This window comes from Corvus hawaiiensis, chromosome 26 (assembly GCF_020740725.1).
Source record: "Corvus hawaiiensis isolate bCorHaw1 chromosome 26, bCorHaw1.pri.cur, whole genome shotgun sequence".
Taxonomy (NCBI): Eukaryota; Metazoa; Chordata; class Aves; order Passeriformes; family Corvidae; genus Corvus; species Corvus hawaiiensis.
The window spans coordinates 31,582,265-31,602,465 of NC_063238.1; the positions used below are offsets into that span (position 1 = coordinate 31,582,265).

At 39.8% G+C, this 20,201-nt stretch overlaps 1 protein-coding gene across 1 annotated transcript; it reads right to left on the reverse strand.

Annotated features, from left to right (window-relative positions):
• Nucleotides 1-3,717: 3,717 nt before the first annotated feature.
• On the reverse strand, nt 3,718-19,928 carry TNFRSF11B (TNF receptor superfamily member 11b). Its single transcript, XM_048286953.1, has 5 exons — nt 19,708-19,928; nt 10,098-10,467; nt 6,421-6,615; nt 5,881-6,105; nt 3,718-4,850 (listed from the first exon to the last, which is right to left on the reverse strand). The coding sequence occupies exons 1-5, from the start codon at nt 19,735-19,737 to the stop codon at nt 4,462-4,464; spliced, it is 1,209 nt and encodes a 402-aa protein (XP_048142910.1). The 5' UTR covers nt 19,738-19,928; the 3' UTR covers nt 3,718-4,461.
• Between the last annotated feature and the right edge of the window lie 273 nt (nt 19,929-20,201).

Below are 20,201 nucleotides of genomic sequence, written 5' to 3' on the forward strand. Positions count from 1 at the left end.
CAAAGCCACAGTCTTTCATCATGTGGTTTCTTTTAAATAACCTCCTAGGTACTAAAGGTCAGGATGATTTTAAAAAAATAGCCTGGTAGTATGAAAGAACTTTTTTTAAATGCGAAAAGACAAACAGAGGAATCCTACGCAAACTTGCCATAAATACAAGGGATGAAGATGATGATGAGTGGAATAAATTACATTTACATTGTGTTCATCTGCTTTACTTCATCTCAAGTTTTTTCAGTTCAAAATTCTAACGTAAAAATAGAATTACTCAATTCATTGCAATTCTGAGTCCATTCTTTTAGTCCTTTTCCCATAGATTTGTCCTTGAACTCCACTGGGAAAAGTCACACAATGACCGCAGCCTTAGCTTTGTACGTATTTTTTTCTCTCCTCATTACTGAGCTTATTGTCAATTTTGCTTCTTCATCTAAGGTAAAGGAAGAAAAATGCAAAACTCTTTTTTTTCAGTTCTTTTTGTCCAATTTTTATTTCTCCACATTATTTCAACAAAGAAATATTTTGAAGGGTGGGCCTTTTTCATATTTGACATTTGTCCAAAACTGAACAGTTTCTGATAGTCTGCAGAAATTACTGGTACCTTTTTCTAGAAATATTTGTTTATTTCTGAGCCATGGTTTTGAATTACTTTAAGGCTGAAAATCTGGCCACTTTGAAGGTGATTCACGAGCAAACCAGACACCTGTGCCTTGGATGTGGCAATGTTGACCCATATCAAGACAGGCAGGGTGGATGTCTGAGGATGATGAAGGGCTTGGTTAAGCTGCAGTCCCCATCATGGCCTGTTGAAGCCCCAGGATAAGTTGTGTTCCTGGTGTATGGTGTGTGTGTGTGTGGTGCTCGGTTTCAGTTTTGTGCGCATTCCTAACCATCACTTTGAAACATCATTATTCAGTTCTCTAAACTTTTTAAAAGCTATCTAATACCTGGCTTTATTTTTAAAACATTCAGTCGATAGCAGGCTATACTATCAATTTTTACTATAAGAGCATTCATGGGCCACGGTCAGGGACCAGGCCGGGGTCTATTGCGCTTGGTGATGTGCACAGCATAAAAAAATATTATTACAGAGATTAGTATCTAGTTTCTTCACTAATTTCCCCCATAGTCCAAAGCATTTTCTGGAATTCAAGAGACTGCCTTGATGGAGTACATATAAAGTACATATAAAAAAAACATTTAAAAAGCAAGGTTGTAAAAAATTTTGGAATCATAATGTTGTGCTTTAAACCCATGTTATTTTTCAATAGGTCAGGGTTGTTTCCATGCTTCGAGAGCAGAGCTGGACAGACGACAGCTGAAGAACCTGCCTTAAAACCCATCTCACTGTCTCCTTCAAATATTCCCCAAACAGCTTTTCCTTTCTCTCAGTGAAGAGGAAGCCGACAGGACAGGACAAACCCTGCCCCTGGCTGGGGCAGCAGAGGCAGCATACTCCTCTTGCTTCCCTGTCCCTCTCCTCCTTTCCACCCCAAGGCAAGGCCGGCCTCACTTCTGGCCAGAGGATGACAAAACATTTGCTTCCCAAGTCTGGTCATCAGCCAGGCTGGGAGGAGAGCAGGCACTATTACCCTGGTAGGTCAGGGCACCCTGAGCACAGAACCCCTCTTCAAGTCATCCCCAAGGCCCAGCTCTGGCTGGTTGTCCCCAGCCCTCACACCTCACATTTTCCTCCCCACAGCAGCATTTCCTCCAAGCCATGGACAGAGGGACCCCTCTCCCACCTGCTGCCCATTGCACATCTTCTTTCTCCTGCAGCCTTCCTTATAAAACAAGCTACCACCCCCAAACCCACATTTTTTCCAAGCATTCCTCCTACTTTCTGTTTGCCTCACCCTCTCCCTCATTATCCTGGGTCTTGCTTTTGTTTGTCTTGGCTATTTTCGGCTGGAGGCTCTTTGGGGAAGGGAATACAGTTTAAATGTCGTCTGCTCAGGATGTGTTCAAGTCATTCCAGCTGAGTGAAGCTGAATTGATAAATGAGGCACAAACTGACTGAGAAGTGTCTACCTGAGCATGGGCAACTGATTAACTGAATCAGCTTTAAGAGGTATAATTCATTAAGCATGTGTATCTTTAAGTTTAGGGGGAAAAATCCTATTTTGAAAGGCACAGGTAATAGTTTAATGCTAAATTTTCCCAGGAAATCCAGTCCAGGCCATACTCTACTGTAGTGAAGCACAGCATGTTCACATGGTAGTTATAGCAAAAACTGTAGGTTCTGGCTCCAAGCACCTTCTTCACTATTGTTATTCCTGAAGGACCACAAACACTGTATTGTTTACAATGAGAGTTACATATAACTATTTGAAAAATGGAAGTATAAAGTATAAATTAAAACCCATGTACTAAGAAGCAACTGTGCTTTTCTCTAGAGTGATCTATCTCTGTGAAACATTTTTAAATTATATTTCTACTTGATAATATAACTATACTATCAATTACAAAATTGTTTTATATGTAGACAGGATTCAGATGATATTGTTTACAATGTGTGTGTGATCTTAATTTTGTTGCCAGTAAGATCATTATTCTCACTTTAACACCTAGAACACCCCAAACCTCCACACCTGTCAGAGTCATGGAAACATCTGGTATCTATTTTGCAAATTTGAGACTCTGTTGTTATAATCTTTTAATTATATGTAAAACCACTTTCTGTTGTAGAAGTATGTAAATTATCTCAAGTGAATCAACACAAAACTAGGAAATTTTTGTGTGTTCAGCACCATTTCTCAGCTACACTGATAAATGAGATGCTAATAGCATGTGAAATTTAAAAGGGAGTTTATTCCTTTTGATAAAAAGGTGATGTGAGAATTCAGTGAAAAATGAATCCCCAGTATTTTAAATTAGTAGGTCCCATTTTTATCCTCTGTATGGAGAGCAATTCTAATGAGCACCTATTGTATTAACCAGAAATCTTTTTCTCATTCTTTGCTTAAGTTCCTCTCATCTGTAGTAGAAGAATATTTGTCATACAAGCCTAAATGCTTATGGATTTCCTTTCCTTACACAATGGAAAAGAATATGTTGAATATTCAAGCTCTGTTCACATGGTTTAAAGAAAAAACCCCAAGATGACAGTCTCTCTCTGAAGCCACCAAAGCCTTTGGTGTGCATTGTGAATGACCACTGGTCCATAAAATTGTGAGCTTTTGATAAGACACTCATCCACTCTCTGTTCTGTTTTTATGGGGCTCAGGGCTTTGTAGGTGCCTCATCCTGTAGCTGAGGGAAATGGTAAATGACTATTTTTCTTCTGTGACCTCTCTGTGTTCCCTTCCTTTAAACACAGTGGCAGTATGTGAGGCTTTCCAAGCCTGTCAGGCCTATGCATCATCTTTCCTCCATGAAATTACAAGCTGTGGTTAGGGCAAAGGTTGTGAGCTCTCCAAGAACATCACTGGGCCAAGAGTGGTGCTGGCCCAAATGTGTCTGTGGAGTTGTAATCAATTGTATCACAACCACCTGGGCCTTTTAGACTGGAACCATTAATACTTTTTTAGCTTCTTCTACATCTTTGCAATGACCGTGAAAATCCAGTGCTCATCAATATTTACATGGTTCACATATTAACTACTAGACCAGAGAGGGAGTAGCAGAGACCCAGGCCCAAGATAAGGTGCAAAATCCACATAGTCTGTCTTTGTAATTAGTTCCTACATCAGAGTCAAGAGTAAAACACCAGTCAAAAAGTAAACTGAAAAATTTAATTGTTTTATAAAATAAGATTATGAAATTCTATATAAAAATCCAGCTTCTTAAATATGGTACATTCACTTCCTCACAGAATATTTAAATATTCAGGTCACTTGAGCTATATCTTCACCGTATTTGAGTTAAAATCATTGGATAAATTAAAACATCCTTACCAAAAGATACCACAACTTATACAAATAATACTAAGCAATAATACATTTTTTTAAATACAAAATGTAAAGAAATTAATAACTCTTAGGGCATGCTACAAAATTTTGCCAGAAAAATATATGGAATCATTTTTGTTTAACTAGAAAATATACAGTGTGCTTTCCATTCCTCTTCCTAAAATTCAGTCTCATACAATTTCCATTTAACTTAATAAATATGTACAACAAAAATGTTTATTCTTTGAAGAATATAAATAGCAAATACTGGAGTAGAGAGCCTGGTCTGGCATTCCTTTCTCATCTAGTGACTGTAGTGGGACTTTTCAACTCTGAATGTGCAAAAATGCAGAATCAGGCTCTTAGTGTTATCATTGGGTTAACAGCTTACACAAAAGTGATTTTTATTAAAGAAAAAATAAACCTTCAAAACCACTGCAGGAGACTTAGAACTATTCCAGTCAGGCATTCCTATAAATAGTAAATCAAAATGTGGCGAAATAATGTTCCAGTTTAATTACTGCTGGCAGTAATTAGAGAAAAATAGTCAGTGGAGAGAGAAACATATCTTGAGCTAGACACATCTTACTTTCACAGATTTAAGTTGGTTCCCTACCATTTCTAAAAAGAGTTTCTGGTATAATCTATACATTGTAAATCTGTGAAGAAACTTAATCACCTTTTTCAGACTTTGGATGGTTCGTTTTGGAAAGTGGTACATTTTCAAGTGCTTCAGTCCATACATTAAACCTGTAATGGTGTCCTGGTCACCGTTCTTTATTCTCCACAGATTGAGAAGCTTCAGAACTTGCTCTGTGGGTTGACATAGTTTCATTGTGCGCTCAACATCTTCTTTTCCCACCTTCTTGCCTGGTAAGCTTGCCATCAGCATGCTGAGATGTTCAAAGGTGAGGTTCAGGTGGCCAACATGCTTGAAGACACTGTTTTCACAAAGATTGATATCTATAGAAAGTAAAAAGATAAGAGAGGTAAGTACAGAACATTACAACTTTACTGTAGCCTGCAGAAAAGCTTCCACAATTCCAAGGTGAGTTTGCTTTCCAAATACCTTTGCTTCAAATAATTCTCTCATCTTTGCTTTTTTAGGCTTATCTATTTTGTAAAATGTTGTGTGTATGTGACAGGACTCCTAGTATTTGGTTCCAGTGAATGAAAATTTAGCTCATTCTGTTCAGAAATGCCTAGGCAAGCTTTGTTAAAATAATAATTTTGAATTTTGAAGTACTCTATACACTTCACAGTCTGACATAAGCATACATACTAAATAGCAGAGGGTTAAAAAACATTTCTGCAGCATTTTTCAAATCTATTCTGAGTGGACTATATGCCATTCGAACGTGGTGGTTGTTGATGGTGGCTTACATGAAAAGGGTTGGCCTGACTGTTGTAAGAAACCTTGCTATTAACACTGCAGCACTATTTCATCTTTGAAATCTGTCTTGGTAGATTCAGCACAAACAAGCAGTGAATCAGCATGACAAATAGGTACCAGAAGGGAAAGCCTGTCTGTGTATTCCTCACTCCCATGTGCCCGCACCCTGTGGATAGATGTCCCAGTCCAAAATATCAACCTCCACTTTATAGAAGACAAATTGCACTCTCAGCTGCAGGCAACCAGCTCCCTCTAACCTCAACTGCTCAAACATTACAGTGGGAAACACTTTCCTCACTTGATCAAAATTCTTCGTATGTTGTGCAGTCTCAAAAGGGGACCTTGGTCATGGCACAACACACGCTCCAAAGCGGGCCACAAGTCTGGGAAGAATTCAGTCCTTGACTGATCTGGAGAAGTGGAATTCTGTTCCTGCTTTCCCCCATCTTCTCTATGCTCACTGCATCGATGTATCTCAGTCAGCCCCTGCAGATCCTTCTCCAAGCACAACACATCCCCAGGGGGTATTTGATCCCAAACAGTTTTTAAAATGCCATTCAGAAGGTTGTTCATAATGCACATGCTGTCACAATAAGATACCTTGGATAATCTTCTTGACCATATCCTGTTCTTTGTTCTGCTGCTTCCATATTTTCAAAAGCTGAAAGGTCTGCTCTTGAGGACTGTGCCTTTGTTTAATCCTTTCGATATCTTCTGTGCTAACCTTTGTCCCAGGCAAGCTGTCTGCTAGTATGTTCAGCCACTTAGGTGTGAGATGAGTAGGAACAGCAAACCTGAACATAGCCTCCTCACACAGGGTTACATCTGAAATGAGAAAGAGATGTCAGTTGTTCTGATCTCTTACCTTGACTCAGAAAAAAAAAGCAACAAAAAACCCCCAAGAATGATAAGAAAACGTGTTAGTAAAACAGACTAAGAAGTTATCTTTATAGTGCTGTTTCTCTTTCTGCTCGAGTTCGTTTTAGTCTGAACTACAATAGTTAAAATTCTACTATGGCCATCACCATAGCAGGCAAAGAGCTAACAAGCTAGGTATTTTTATCCCAGATTTTGATAAATTAATTTCAATGATAACTAAAAGTATGTTTTCAGAGCATTCTTCTTTAATGTGATACACACCTATTCCACATTTTTGAGGTGTCATATCTGTATTTTCCTGACAGATGTTGTCACGAACCTCATTTCCTTTCAAAGCTATTTTGAAACCCAGGGCACTACAGTTGGTGTGCTTAAGACAGGTTGCTTTGGATGAGGTTTCATTTGAGAAAAATCCTTCTGGACATCTCTCACATACAGTATCACTCTCAGCGGTACCTGTGGAAACAGGAAAACAATGCATTCAATTATGTATAACCTCAACTGTGGAAAAAAAATTTAAAAGAATACAGAAAGCAAGGAAAACATTCCTCTAAACTGTCATGCTTCTGTTTTTTATGTTTGCAATCTACTAAGGAATCACTTAAAAAAAAAAAAGACAGAAGATGCCTAAAGAGAATTATGTTCCTGCTGGTGAAATACAGTAAATAGTACTCTTAAATATGCTTGTTACCAAGTTTAAAATCAGTGATCACTGGTTAAATCAGTAATTTAGTAAAGTAATATCTTTAAAACCTCAATTACTTGAATCTGTTCAGACATTACACTATGTCTGATCTTCATCCTTCAACTGTACAAATATTCTGTAAAGCAATTAAATGGCAAAAAAAAGTGTTCTGAATTTCACTCTGCAATAACTGCCCAGAACCTTACTTGAATTACTTCAGTTCTAGATAAAAATACAACCCAACTAAATATCAACTAAAGACAACAATTTTGAAATTCTTTTGAGGTTTGAATTAAGTACTATTAAAAGCAAAGAAAGCAGAGTAACCAATGTAACAAAAGTATTTAATAGACATACATGTTTTGCTTGGTGATTTAAAATGCGTATTTTTACTTCAGAACTAAATATATGATACAACAACAGAATGACAACATATGGTTCTAGCACATTTACAAAGAGGAAGAAAACTAATCCATGAAATCTGAAACTATGCAGTCTAACCACTAGTGTCAGGAAAGTAACAGCACCAATAACTGCTGTATATTCACTCTTAATTCATCCTTATTCATCCAACATTTAACAAGTGCCTGACGTTTGGTATCTAATAGTGCATTAATGAACATGAACTTAAGCACGTGCTTAAAATTTATTCGAAATAATTGGAAACTATACTTGAATTAAGAAAATACCTCCATCTAGTGTATTTTTAAAGTATTTACATGTGGATGATTATTTTAATGTTAGCTTTTAAGTAATATTCTATTTATTTTGGGAAATCCTTAGAGAAAAAGAGTATGAATCTCAGGTTTTGAATCAGCTGTGAAATAAAGAATAGTGCTTGCATACAACCTGACTTAGCACTTCATCAGACAACGAGTGAAAACAAAGGAGTTTATAGTTGCCAGAGAACCTGTATGTAGCCAAGCAGCTCCCAAATCCTGTGCTTTCTGCAGCCACCGCGTTGCCCTTGCGCAATGTGCACTGCCTGCAGTTATGGGCTGGACAAAGCTCCAGCCAGCACCTGCACCGCGCGGGCAGCCATCGGCTGTCCTGAATCAGCCGGATTTTAGCAACTTTCCCTGCTACAGACAGGATGCTGTTGTGTTCTGGCAGCAAGGAAGTGGAAGAAAGGAGTGTTTCCGCAAATGGTGCATCGTTCTGCTCAGAGCTTCCTGCCTAATCTTTGCAGCACAAGAGAGGAATAAACCGGGTAATCCATCAGTGTTCTCATCGCTGAGCATAAAGTCACCCTCCAGCTCTGCCAGGTTCTTCGCTGTTTACCTCGCCGCTCTTGTTCAGGGCACAAACTGCTGCTGTCTGCCTGCCCCTCTGCCACTCCCTCCAACTCGCTTGGAATCCCCCATTCTTCCCAGGGAAACGGCAGCCGCCACCGGGGAGACAGAGCTGCCTCACAGCAGTGCTGCTTCCCCGGTACAGTGATACCCTGCCTCGCACAGGGCCGGCCGTGGCAGAAAGGAACGAAGCCTTAATCTGCACTCACAAAAGGGGATTACAAAAGCAAGGTGATATCCCAGTGTAATCGTGGACAACTGGCACCGGGGAAACAGATTTCTAATGCTTTAAGCCTTAAATGAGGCACTGGACCACACCACCTCCCTGTGTGGGAGTGAAATCATATTTTTCTACTCTTAGGTTTTATTCATCTGAATTTGCATCATTACAAAGTTCAGGGCTATCATATGGCAGAAGGCAGTAACACAGTGCAGTACATGCTTATTAAGTTCTTAATTGCTGCCTCACCTCAAAAACTGACTACTGACATAGGGGGAAGCAATTATTTTTACAATGTTTTCATTCCTTGTTTGAGGTCTGCTTGGGTTCAGCTGGTTCAATCTGATGGTCTTTTGGAAACCAATTTTTCAAGATATTACAAAATTCAACATTTTATCTTTAAAAGTTTGCTTCATTCTGAGCTGAAGGATTGAAATTTGTCTGCCACATTTCCTTGTGCTCACAGGGATGCAGCATGCTGGTTGCTCAGACAATTTATACTTTGTTCACCTCCCAAACATTCTTTCTGAGAACTTTGTTTCTGGCCCCTTTTGACTTGCTGCCGAGATACAGTGGAACCTCATTAACCCAAGTCCCTGGGTTTAGTTAGTTTAGGTTAATGAAGGTTTACAATATGGAAATGGGGTAGCTGCCAGTGGAAATGCTTAACAGTGGAAGGGCATCAGGATAATGCTTCATCAATCAATTACTCAAGGACTAGTGAGCAGCTACAGCAGTGACATTTCTCCTTACATCAAAGCTGCTCTCCAAGGAGAGGTTCATAACCCAGAAAAGGGCTTCCAGCCTGTCATTCAGCTCAGCTCTAAAATGTAGAGGTGAGCCCTAGTGTTTCTCACTGCAGGTACGTCATTCCTAGGGAAATCATTCAGTAGGCCGGAGACGGGTTGCCTGTGGGTGTCTGAGACACTTTGATTTTCTGCATTTCCTTCCTCAGTGCTCCTCTCCAGACAGTGATCAAGCTCTGATACAATGACAGTTTACAATTCTTTCAGGCTGTGTTAAATACTGGAGCTAAACTGGGCCATGACATTTACCAAACAATAAATGATGTATTTTGTTTTGAGGGAAGAACATATTATTGTTTTAACAATTTATGTTGTCTTAAATGAAGAATACACTCCACTGAAAAGTGCTGCTTTGCTCTATATCCCCATCAGACATTCAGCACTGTGCCAGCCTGCTTGACAAAGAAATAGTTGTTTGCTTGATAATAGTAACAGTTTCCCTAAGAATTCCACTTAGGATGGTGATAATTAATTATTACCACATATTGCTGTGATGCTAGAGCTATATTAATGTTGTTATAATTATACACTTGGTGTCAAATGTAGTGCTCCTGGTGTTTATCAAGATACACAGTTGCTTGAAACAGCAGATTTCAAAACGAAAACATTATTATTTATCACACACAAACACTACACGACAGATAATGTTCCTTTAAAAGACGCAATCCATCATGTTTCTCATTAGAGTGCAATTTGCTACATTTGCTACTGCCATTAAGTTATATATTACAGCAGGAGCAGGGTATTCCACTGAGAAACCTTCATTTGGCTACAGCCCAAATGATGCAGACTAGAACAGGTTCAATTGGCTTTACAATTTACTGTCCTGCAATTTCATCTGGACAAGCCTCTTTCCTAATCTTGTAACCGCCATGAATCGCGGACGTGCGGCAGGGCTCTAATTCAGTCTGTGCCTATGGAGGAGCGGCACCCACCTGCCTGTGCCACACCGAACCCGGGCGGACACTCCGTGTGCCTCAAGCAGAACTCGAGCTCCAGGTACCTGCCCTTGACGCACTCGCAGACGCGGTTCTGCGTGCTGGAGCACTCCTGCCTGACGAACTGCAGCTCCTTGCACACGGTGCTGCAGTACTGGCACTCCTCGTTGCTGTTCCACTCGTCGGCGTAGTACTGAGCCGGGCACGGGGCGCACTGCGTCGGGCTGCTGGCGCTGCAGTGCTGCTTCACGTAGCTCCCAGGAGGACACTGGTCACACAGCAGCTGGCGAGATGTTCCTGGGTCGTAATGGAGATACTTAGGGGGAGAGTCATCCTGGATGGTCCACTTAACAGAAATGTCCAACAGCTAGTGACAGGAAAATAAAACATCACTTCCTTTTAGTTCCGGGGAGCACCATGATCAAAAAGAAACCTGCACTTTAATGAGTTTATGAGTCTACTCATGTCACTATCCTCAAACAAATATTTGCGTTAGAAATTGCCAAGATACTGGCCAGCTTCCAGACTCTCCCATGTCTATCTTAGAACGGGAAAGTTTCAGGATTTTATCTAGCAAATCTTCCCGACCTAAGTGATTCCTTGTTCTTCCAGAGATGTAGATCCTATTCTTCTCCCATTTACACCCTTTTAATATCACTGGGCAATGGCCTTTTACTGCCTGGCACCAGAGAATTTATCTGATGCACAGTCAGTGTGGGGATTATGCACCCCTGTGTTCTTGAGTACCTCAGATGCAAAAGCAATTGTGCCCGAGCATATGAATCTGACCAGTGTACTGCACCACCACCACACCTTTAAAGGTGATTCCTCACACTATTTTGCTTACACTATTTTTTTACCAGGAATTAATGGCTAGAACAATAGAGGCTACTTTTTAATGCTTTCCACTTAATTTTTCACTGATACACAGCAGCTCTTGGGATGCAATGTGGCAGCTACATCAAAGGGGAAGACACAGCTGGAGACAGAGGCAGAGAATGACGCAGGTTATGAAGGGCACATTAAGTACTTAATTGCATGAGCTGGAAGAGACCAGGCCAATGCTTTCATTTCCTACCTAAAACCACAGGCTCACAGCTGTTGTGAGAATCTGGTTCTGTACCGGCATATGCAATGACAGCTACAGTCCCCCTGCTTCCTACAACAGCCTGCTTTGCTGGTGTGATTTGGGACCTAGTGATCGGAGACATCCTGCCCTGCTGCAGAGACAACCTCCATATCCCTTTGTTCTGGTCTTATAATTGAAAATTTGGTTCTGTGATTCCACCGGTCTACCACAAAAATAACTCTCGAGAACCACCCTGATCCCCACAGGGTCTGCCAACAGCAGACCCCTCCTCACTGATAACCCAGCTCTGTCCCAGCACTGTATGCATGTGCCACTTCTCTTCCAAAACTTGTACATTTTATAAAGATGAAGTAAACTGGCTCTGACTTAAGATGTTTTTCTTAAGTGTATCAAATCAAATTATAGATCTAACGGACTTATCTGTGTTGCTATTTTAATCCCCCTCAGCTAATACAGAGTTGCCAATTCAATTTCAAAAATGTATTTCTTCTTTTCCAAATGTCCCCAAAGTATAAGTGGAATTAACTTTTTTTTTTTTTTAACTCTGTATTTCCTTGAGATGCTTCATTTAAGGGCCTCACTTCTGCCACATCATGGCACTTCTAAAGCCATAGTCTTATTAAGTTTGGAAAGGACAATTCAAAATTTCATCTGCATTAACACAAGTCACAATAAACAACTTAGGTGCTTAACTTGGGAACTCTTATTGCTTAAGCAAATACTCTTAAATGCATTCTCCTGTTGCCTGTCTATGAATCCACTTTTCATACAGCTATAGTTAGGCTGAGGAATGAAATGCAGATAGTATGGATATTCCCTACAGCCTCTTGTAGCTACCTTTGACTAAGTCTGATAACTTATCCAATCTGTGATTTCTAGAGGTGGAGATCTCACTTTTCTTGTGGTCTCAATGCACAATACCTTTCATTGTGAGAAATTCCTTATTAGTCTTTGAAGTTTGATGAGCAACTCCATTTTCCTTAAATGACTGGATCTGGTTCATGTGATCTATTTAACAAAGAGGGCGCAGCACATTTTTTAATAGTGAGTGGTTTTACATTGAGGAAAAATGCCCCCACCCTTGGTAAATCTACAGCTATGACTCTAGTAATAAGGAAGTCCTGGTAATCTCATTAATTGTTGATGTGAACAGTAAAGTTTTCTTCTATAGTTTTAATTCAGTAATAGATAATACAATTACTAGCATCCTAGAGTCCAAGACTTGCATGGACACATGTGCTCCCCTCACAAAACATATCTGACTACAATCTGTGGCACAGGCACTACAAGGACAAGAATCAACCCACACTTCATGCAGGTTTCTGTGGAAACCCAAGACAATTCCCAACAGAGGTAGAAGTGTGACACTGTGAAAATTATTAGGGACAGCAACCAGTCATATGGGCAGCACATCCTCATGCAGAAACACCAGTATTCCTGCTCTGCAGTGCGCAGCTCCTAACAAACCCAAAGCTGTCACTGCACTATAATCTGCTCGTCTGGGTTGTGCCTCTGCCCTTGGTGACACATTTTCATGTGACAAACAGGTAGGTGAATCATTTCATGACTTTTAACTGTACTCTGCAACACGTAGGAGCAAGAACAACAAGATTTTATCTGTGTTCCTTACTCAACTATTTACAATGGAAACCATGTATGAGGCAAGTAAAGAATTTTGCTGCAGGGGATGATTCAGCATTAAAATTAATTAGAATTCAACAATCAGAGTATGAAAGCATAGGGGTTTGTAGGGGAAAATGGAGACGCTTCCTGAAGAACCTACAGCTGTGGAAACAAGCCAATAAAAATTGAAAACATTTCAACACAATTTTAAAAATTGAGCAAAACAATACTTGAACACTATGTGTGTGAGATATGCAGAGTTTTGTCTTTGGAAGAACCAATAACTCTGAACTAATAATGACAACCAGAATGTTATTAATCTAGATGAGCATAGCCAAACCCCATATTAATAGGATTAATAAATCAGCATCACTAAAATCAGTCTTCCCATTTGATTTTTTTCTTTGTGCTTTTAAAACAAAAGCACATCACACTTGTTTTCCCTTTTTTTACCAGAAACACAAATTACATAGCTGCAGTAATCTGTTGATCAGTGGCTGAGCCACACGTATGCAGGATCCAACTATTTTATTTAGTGAAAAATTATGACATAAAGATTCTTCAGTCAAACTAAAGATATAAATGCAATCAATATCTCAGGATTTTACCAGAGCATTTTATACATCATTTTCGACATAGAGCTAGATTATCATTACTGCTACTGTTTGACTACTATGAGTTTATTAGCACAGTGAGCTGTGCAACTTACTGCCACAGGACATTGTAAACAGTCGAGTTCATGATGTTACCTGACATAGTAATAGATGAAAATCATAAAGGACTATTAAACATAAACGTCACCTTTTAATCAAGAAATCCCAAGCTAAAAATTGCTTGAGTCTGAGGACTGTTTTGGAAAAATAGTGATATTTTTCTGTCTTTTTCTTCCATGTCTTCTATGCATCAGGTGTTGACCACTGCCATAGACAGCCCATTTTAGGGCTTTTTGTTTCAGGATTTTTTTTTAGACCAAATACAGCCATTAGTACGTTGCTAAGTACATTTCTAGACCTCAATCCCCAATACCACACTTCATAAGACTACTGTAAGTTACTTGATAATACTTAAAAAAAAAAATCTGCGAAATTGTCTTCTATGCAGTCTGAAAACACGTAGCACACCGGAATACTCTGAATATTGATATGCAACCTGCAAATCAGAAGTTAGCTTTAAACCTACATCAAGTGCCAAAGTAAAAGCAATCTATTTCTCAGATGTTTTGCAAAAATTCAGTAGTAATGGTGGAAGATAATGAAATATAATTTTCACTAGTTTTACTGCAGCAACTTGGCACAAACAGAATGAAAAGACTTTTTGTCCCCCAGTTCCCAGAATAAGCTGGAGGGGAACATCACTAAATTGTCCTTTCTCCTGGCCTAACACACCCTGAGTTTGTGCTTACATTAGGAATTTGCATCACCTGTTACAGCAGATTTGCTGAGAAAAACAGATGGTGCTGCGCACCTGACATCCGCATTATGTATTATTCTGAGGGGATATTTTAGACTAACTTCAATCTGCTCTCATGGACAAGCATGCATTAGTGGTTACAGTGCATCTGGTGTGTCTCTGGGGTCCATCTCTGGATTTACTTTCATCAGGCCAGTTTACTTTGGTAAATCTACTTTGTGCACTCCAGGGCTGCTCTGATGTGGAAACTTAAATACGGTAAATAAGGATGATCAGGAGACGCCCTTCAAAAGGATGTTCCTAAGACAAATTAAAATGGTATTTAAATGAATTTTATGTCATTCCTGACATTTCCTCTCCTAAACTATGCTATGACCAACTTGATAGCAGATTCTTAGCTACATAAAACCTCTGATTGATCTGAATGCCCATATTTAAAGGTGGTCTACATACGAAGCACCTGAATCTCTTCTGTAAGAAACAGCACTATTTGAGCATAGGAAAATGCCATAATCAGAACTTACTAGTTTTGAACAATGGTCTCCCCAAAAGCTTCATAGAAAGCAAGACTTCTTCCATAATCATGCTGGCACTGGCCTGTTTTGCTCTTGCTGGAAAAGGTATCATGTGCTAGTCTGGAAGAAGGAAGAAACTACAAGTCTGGCTTCAGTTGACGGGAATCAGAAGTAGGGACAATGAAAATGTTCATCCTATAACCCTTAAGAAACCAGAGCTGGCATCCACCAGTGCCGCACATGGCCAAATTAATGGATTTGTCATTCAGAAGATTGTGTAAAGTTCTGTTCATCTGTGTTTAGGAAAGGTTAATTCACTGGGAAGCGATACAGAGAAAGTTTAGAAGGAAATTGGGAGCTTCTTCTTGGAGAGGATCTGGACTTGTTCAATAGCTTGGCAAGTCATAACAGAAGCTATGAATTCAGTATAGGTAGACAGTGACCTCAGAGAGAAGAACTTTCTCTGTTAAAGGGTAATGCTGGCAAATGAAAAGGGGATTCTCTCATCAGAAGAAGATTGGGAACAGCCTTTCACTGAGAAGCAGGTGCAAGAAATGTACCTTAAATATAGCTCTCAATGCTTCTCTGAAAGTAGATATGACATTTGGTTTCCTGGAAGAGATGGAGAAGGGACTAAAAAGATCCAGGCAGCTTCTTTCATTTTTAAACCCTCAGCCAATCCTTTATATCCCAACACTGAGGGAAGCCAATAATGCTCAGTATGTTTTTCATCTCAACAAATTAATTTTTAGTCAGATACATTTTTTTCTAGGGGTAGTGAAATGCAAGGCTCAATTTAAAAAAAACCTCCCAAACGTTAGAGGTTTTTTTTGTTCTATGAATACGAAATGCTATCAGTAATAAAATAGTTATAGCAAAAGAAAACCTAGTATCACTAACTACATCTAACAACCTATTGTGTGAAATTGAGTTCTAATGTCATGGGCTCAGTTCTGAAAGGACTGAAGAACTCAATCTTCATCCATCTCCCTGGGGAAAATCCTGGGCACCTCTCAGGATGCCTGTCTCAGTGTGAGAAATTGGGATGAACTGTAAATATTGGAAAGTAAGTCTAGTGTAAGTCAGTGTGATGCAAGTAAATACTGAGAACTTATTCAAGATGAAGTACCCAAGGCTAGAAAGCAGTTCTTTCATTGTGTCACTCAGCACATTAGGCCTGAAGCTATATTTCTCCATACCATCCTTATGTCAGCATACACAATGCTAACATAAAAGGCCTGTGCAGTCCATTTATTTGAGTCCTTAGAAGATGCTTTTGAAAGAGAAATAATGTGATTGTAAAATTTCATTTCAGATACTGGGCATAAAAAAATACACGCCCTTTTCTTTCATCTTTAAATGTAAGGCAAAGAGCTGCTTGCTTTCTCTTGTTGAATTAAAATGAACTAGAAGACAAAGCACATGAAGTAAAAATCATTCAAGCATCATCCCTTTAAATCACTGCTTTGTGGCAGAAAAGAAAGTGGCTTTTCAGCATATGAAAATATTATTATATAGCTTGGCTTTGTGGTTTTGGGTTGTAGACCAAAGGAGAATGTTTAATTTGCTGAGAAAGATAAATCTGTTTCTGTTTTGCATTCCGCAAGTATTCCAAAGCATATTTTCTTGTGTGATAAATAATCTTTCAAGACATCTGTCAGATTGCTCCCAGTGTTTGCATTGGGTTCAAAGTAAAACCTCATAACTCTCCTACTTTGTCTTCTACACAAAGTATTTGGACAAAGCTAAGGCAGGAGGCCTTCACATATCCTCAGCCCTCAGGTAGAATTCCTCACTGAAATCATGCTCAGGCCCAGAGAAATCCCACTGGCAAAATATTACCGGATGATATTATAGCACTGGATGATATTATCAAGGTCCTCCTCATCAACAGCTTGTGTCTCAGATCCAGTATGTGACAATGCTGTGCTGGATCAGGTCCACGTCCACCTACTGAAAATAACCATTCTAAAATATTTGTCATCCTGGAAGAAATTACTCCCATCCGGCTCTCATCCTTCTTATCTTGCTGTTCTGGAGGCCCATGCAGTCACCAGATTTAACCTCTTTGGGCCAGCAGCTCTGCAGCACTGATGAACTATGGATTGCTGCAGGCTCACAAGAGTGCTGCCCAGACAAAGGACCTTTCTGCAGACCACAGCCGAGTGCCAGGTACACAGTGAAAGCTAACATGGAGTCATTTTCACTGGTTTGAGTTCAGCTTATAAAGCTCTTCCACCTTTCTGCTTCACTGTAATCCACTCACTTTGGATATAACAGAACCTACTTTTGTTTGGAAGACACTTTATAAAGTGAAGGCTGTTCTTTTACATAAGGAATGCAACTGGTGACTCTCCTGAGCGACCCGTATTGAAAACTGAGGCTATGAAACACTGTCTTCATTTCTCTACCAGTAAAGAAATATGTCAAAAAGTCAAGTCTTGTAGAGACTTTTTGAGGCACCATTAGTTGTCATTCACAAAGCAATTTACGGGTCGAAACTACTGTTTCATTTTCAGTGGTAGGAAAATGAAATTCAGCTGAAGAGCAGTTTTACATCTTATCAAACAAGTGCTAAATTGAAAGTCTTCATTTATATGAGTTACATTTGCCTTGAAGCTTGTAGAGGGAGAAAGCAGGAAAAACTAACCGGATACTCTCCAAAATACATGTCTTACATTTTGGAACATTATTCACCAGAGTGACAGCAAGATTTAGAGCTAACCCAAAGCTGGGGTGCTCCCACAGTGACTACAGTCTCCCTTTGCACTAACATAATTTCTAACAGCTGACTGCTAGCTAGAGAATGTATGTCCAGTACTATGTGCAAACAGGTGTTTTTACAGAAGGAAAAAATTAAGTTTTCCATGAGATTGAACAGTGGGTGTTGCTTCAATTTCGACAATATTTTTTAAAATTCTTCTGGTAACCTTAGTGTTTTATTTTTAACCAAGACACATGCAGACAGAAAGAAAGTCAGACAGAAAGATAACTCCTACCCTCGCGGGCTGCAAAGCCACTGCTGCCTACACACAGCAAACCCAACAGGCAAGCCAGAAAAAGAATGTCACATGTGCCCAGAGATCCAAAATAGAGAAAGGTCAAGTATAAGGGTCAAGATAGTTACATGACAAGTAATGAGATTCAGCTCTGGGGAACTTCTTCCATTCAGACCAATTTCATAATGTTTGTAAGCAGCTTTAGTGTTCCAAGCAAACAACACAAACATGAGTGCACCAGGTAACCCTTCTGAAACCTTAGCAAAGAGACCAAGGTTCTCATCATGCCCCAAAAGTCTTTTTAGATACAATGTCTCCAAACTAGGTTTGGAGGTGTGTGAGCCAAACAAACACAACTTTGAACAACAGTTGTGCCTCCTAAAAGGGTTCTTATAAAACAGGTACTAAAGCTACTCTTCTGAGCTCTAGCACATCTGATAGTACTTGAACTTCACTAATTTTACTTAAATGTCACAATAATTTAAAATAAATTGCATAATAATAATAGTAATAATGCAGTTGAATGATTAAGTTCTTTGTTATCTACTGCCATTGATGTGTTTCAGCTCCAAGACTCATCTGTCAGAGGATTAAGCTGAACTTCACCAAATGCTATTACTTTATGGGAGAACATGAATAGGCACATTGCATTTAATCAAGATCAAAATCCTGATGTGATTATTTTATGACAGCCACAGATAAGAAGGCAAGTTGATAACTAGATATTGCTGAAATTCCCAGATTAACTTCCTGTGATTTCATACTGAAAAAGCAGGCACAACATCAGACATGAAATGAAAAATTGTCCTGCATTTCAATCTGCCGACCACAAGCCTGACAAATTTTTCTTCCCTTGCACCATTAATTATTTCGGGTTTGTTTCTCAAAAAGCTCTTTCAGAAAGTTGTACAGAGAATAATAAACACGCATTACTCATCAGATCCTGGAAATCTCGTTGCATTTATAAAAAGCTTTCAGAATAAATGGATCTCAGTTCTAATGCTCTGCCACAACATTAATGCCAATGTACTCACCAAAACAACCCAGAAGCAAGTTATTCAGCCTGCTCTGAATATTATTTTTTAATGTTTTTCTTTGAAAGTTTCCTTATGCAAAAGATGAATAGCCTCCAAATAGATGTTACACAGGATCTGTCTGTAAGCAGGTTTTAATTAAACTGAACTCATATACAATTCCATATGACTAAATGGATTAAATAACATTTTGAAAGATTTACTGCACTGTTAACATCTCTAAATTTGCACCTGGAAGCATCTTACTAAATCACCAAGTAAACAAAAACTTTTTAAAGCAGGGGCTTACACCAGATTTAATAACACAACTTTTTCTGTAATAGCTACTGGCACAGCTACTAATTCATCACTTTCTTGCATATGAGGCTGAATTTTCTAAGCCAAGACAAGAACCACACACTTGTGGGGTTTTTTTTGTGGAGTTCACAGTGGTTTTCCTGGGTAAAAAAGCCAGCCCAGTATCTGAGATACCAAGAGTACCACTGCAGCAGAGATTAGAGGCAGGCAGGGATGGAGCTTTTGTAAATCAGAAACAAACATTCCAGCCTACAGTTTCTAAATTCATTACTTGATACAGGGTTTTGCTTCAGACCAATACGATGAGGCCTTACAAAAGGAGGGAGGAAGACAGAATAAAAGCAAAAGGAAAGCAAATCATGCCACTACCTTGAAAATGGGATGAAAATCCCTGCTGTCTCCCTGGAGCTGGACATGTCCATCACATTCCAAACTCACCAGGAAAGTTGGGAGAGATGAAACAAAAAGGGTTTACCAAGAAAATGGAGAGAAGGCAAAGCAACCCACAAACAAAAAAACAAACAATGACCCCCCCCAAACCCAAAACAAAAACCCCAGAAGAAAAGCCGTGTCTCTCCAGCCTGATGCCTGAAGCTGCAATGCATCCTAGAGCCTATCTACCTCTCCGAAGGGACTCACCACAAGCGTGCAGCACAGGAACTTGTTCATTGTGGTCGGTGGAAGAAACCTCAGCGCGCTGGGAATCAGGCAGAGAGTCAGCGCCAGGCTCCAGCAGCTGCTTACATCCCCAACATTAAAGACACGATATATATATAGTCCCGGTGTAACAGGAAGCTTGGGCTCAGCTTTGATCACACATTCCCTGCCATGACCAAACTTTTCTTTCGAGCACTCCCCCTCACCTCCCCCAACCCTCCCTCCACCCCCCCCCCCTTTTTTTTTTTTTAAGGAACCTGTAAAACTGGGTGACTTAATGGAACCCTTTGAGCGCCGTAACCACAGACTGGAAAATGCAGGAGGGAGTGTCAGGGGCTGGCCAGGGGAGGGTTTAATTGCTCTCTGTCTGGCTGTCTGGCTGAGCCGCCCTGCGCTCCCCTCAGCAGCGGGGCCGGAGGGGAGACTCCGGTTCCTTGGCTCGGCTCCCCGGGGGCTCCCAGCAGCGGGGCTGGCTG

What these genes read in the sequence shown, in the direction of transcription:
- TNFRSF11B (XM_048286953.1), bottom strand. Translation starts at nt 19,737, where the DNA reads ATGAACAAGTTCCTGTGCTGCACGCTTGTG. An exon ending in GTTCGGTGTGGCACAGGCAG is followed by an intron (nt 6,616 to 10,097) that starts GTGGGTGCCGCT and finishes CTGTTTCCACAG; the next exon opens with GTACCGCTGAGAGTGATACT. An exon ending in ACCTCAAAAATGTGGAATAG is followed by an intron (nt 6,106 to 6,420) that starts GTGTGTATCACA and finishes TTCTCATTTCAG; the next exon opens with ATGTAACCCTGTGTGAGGAG.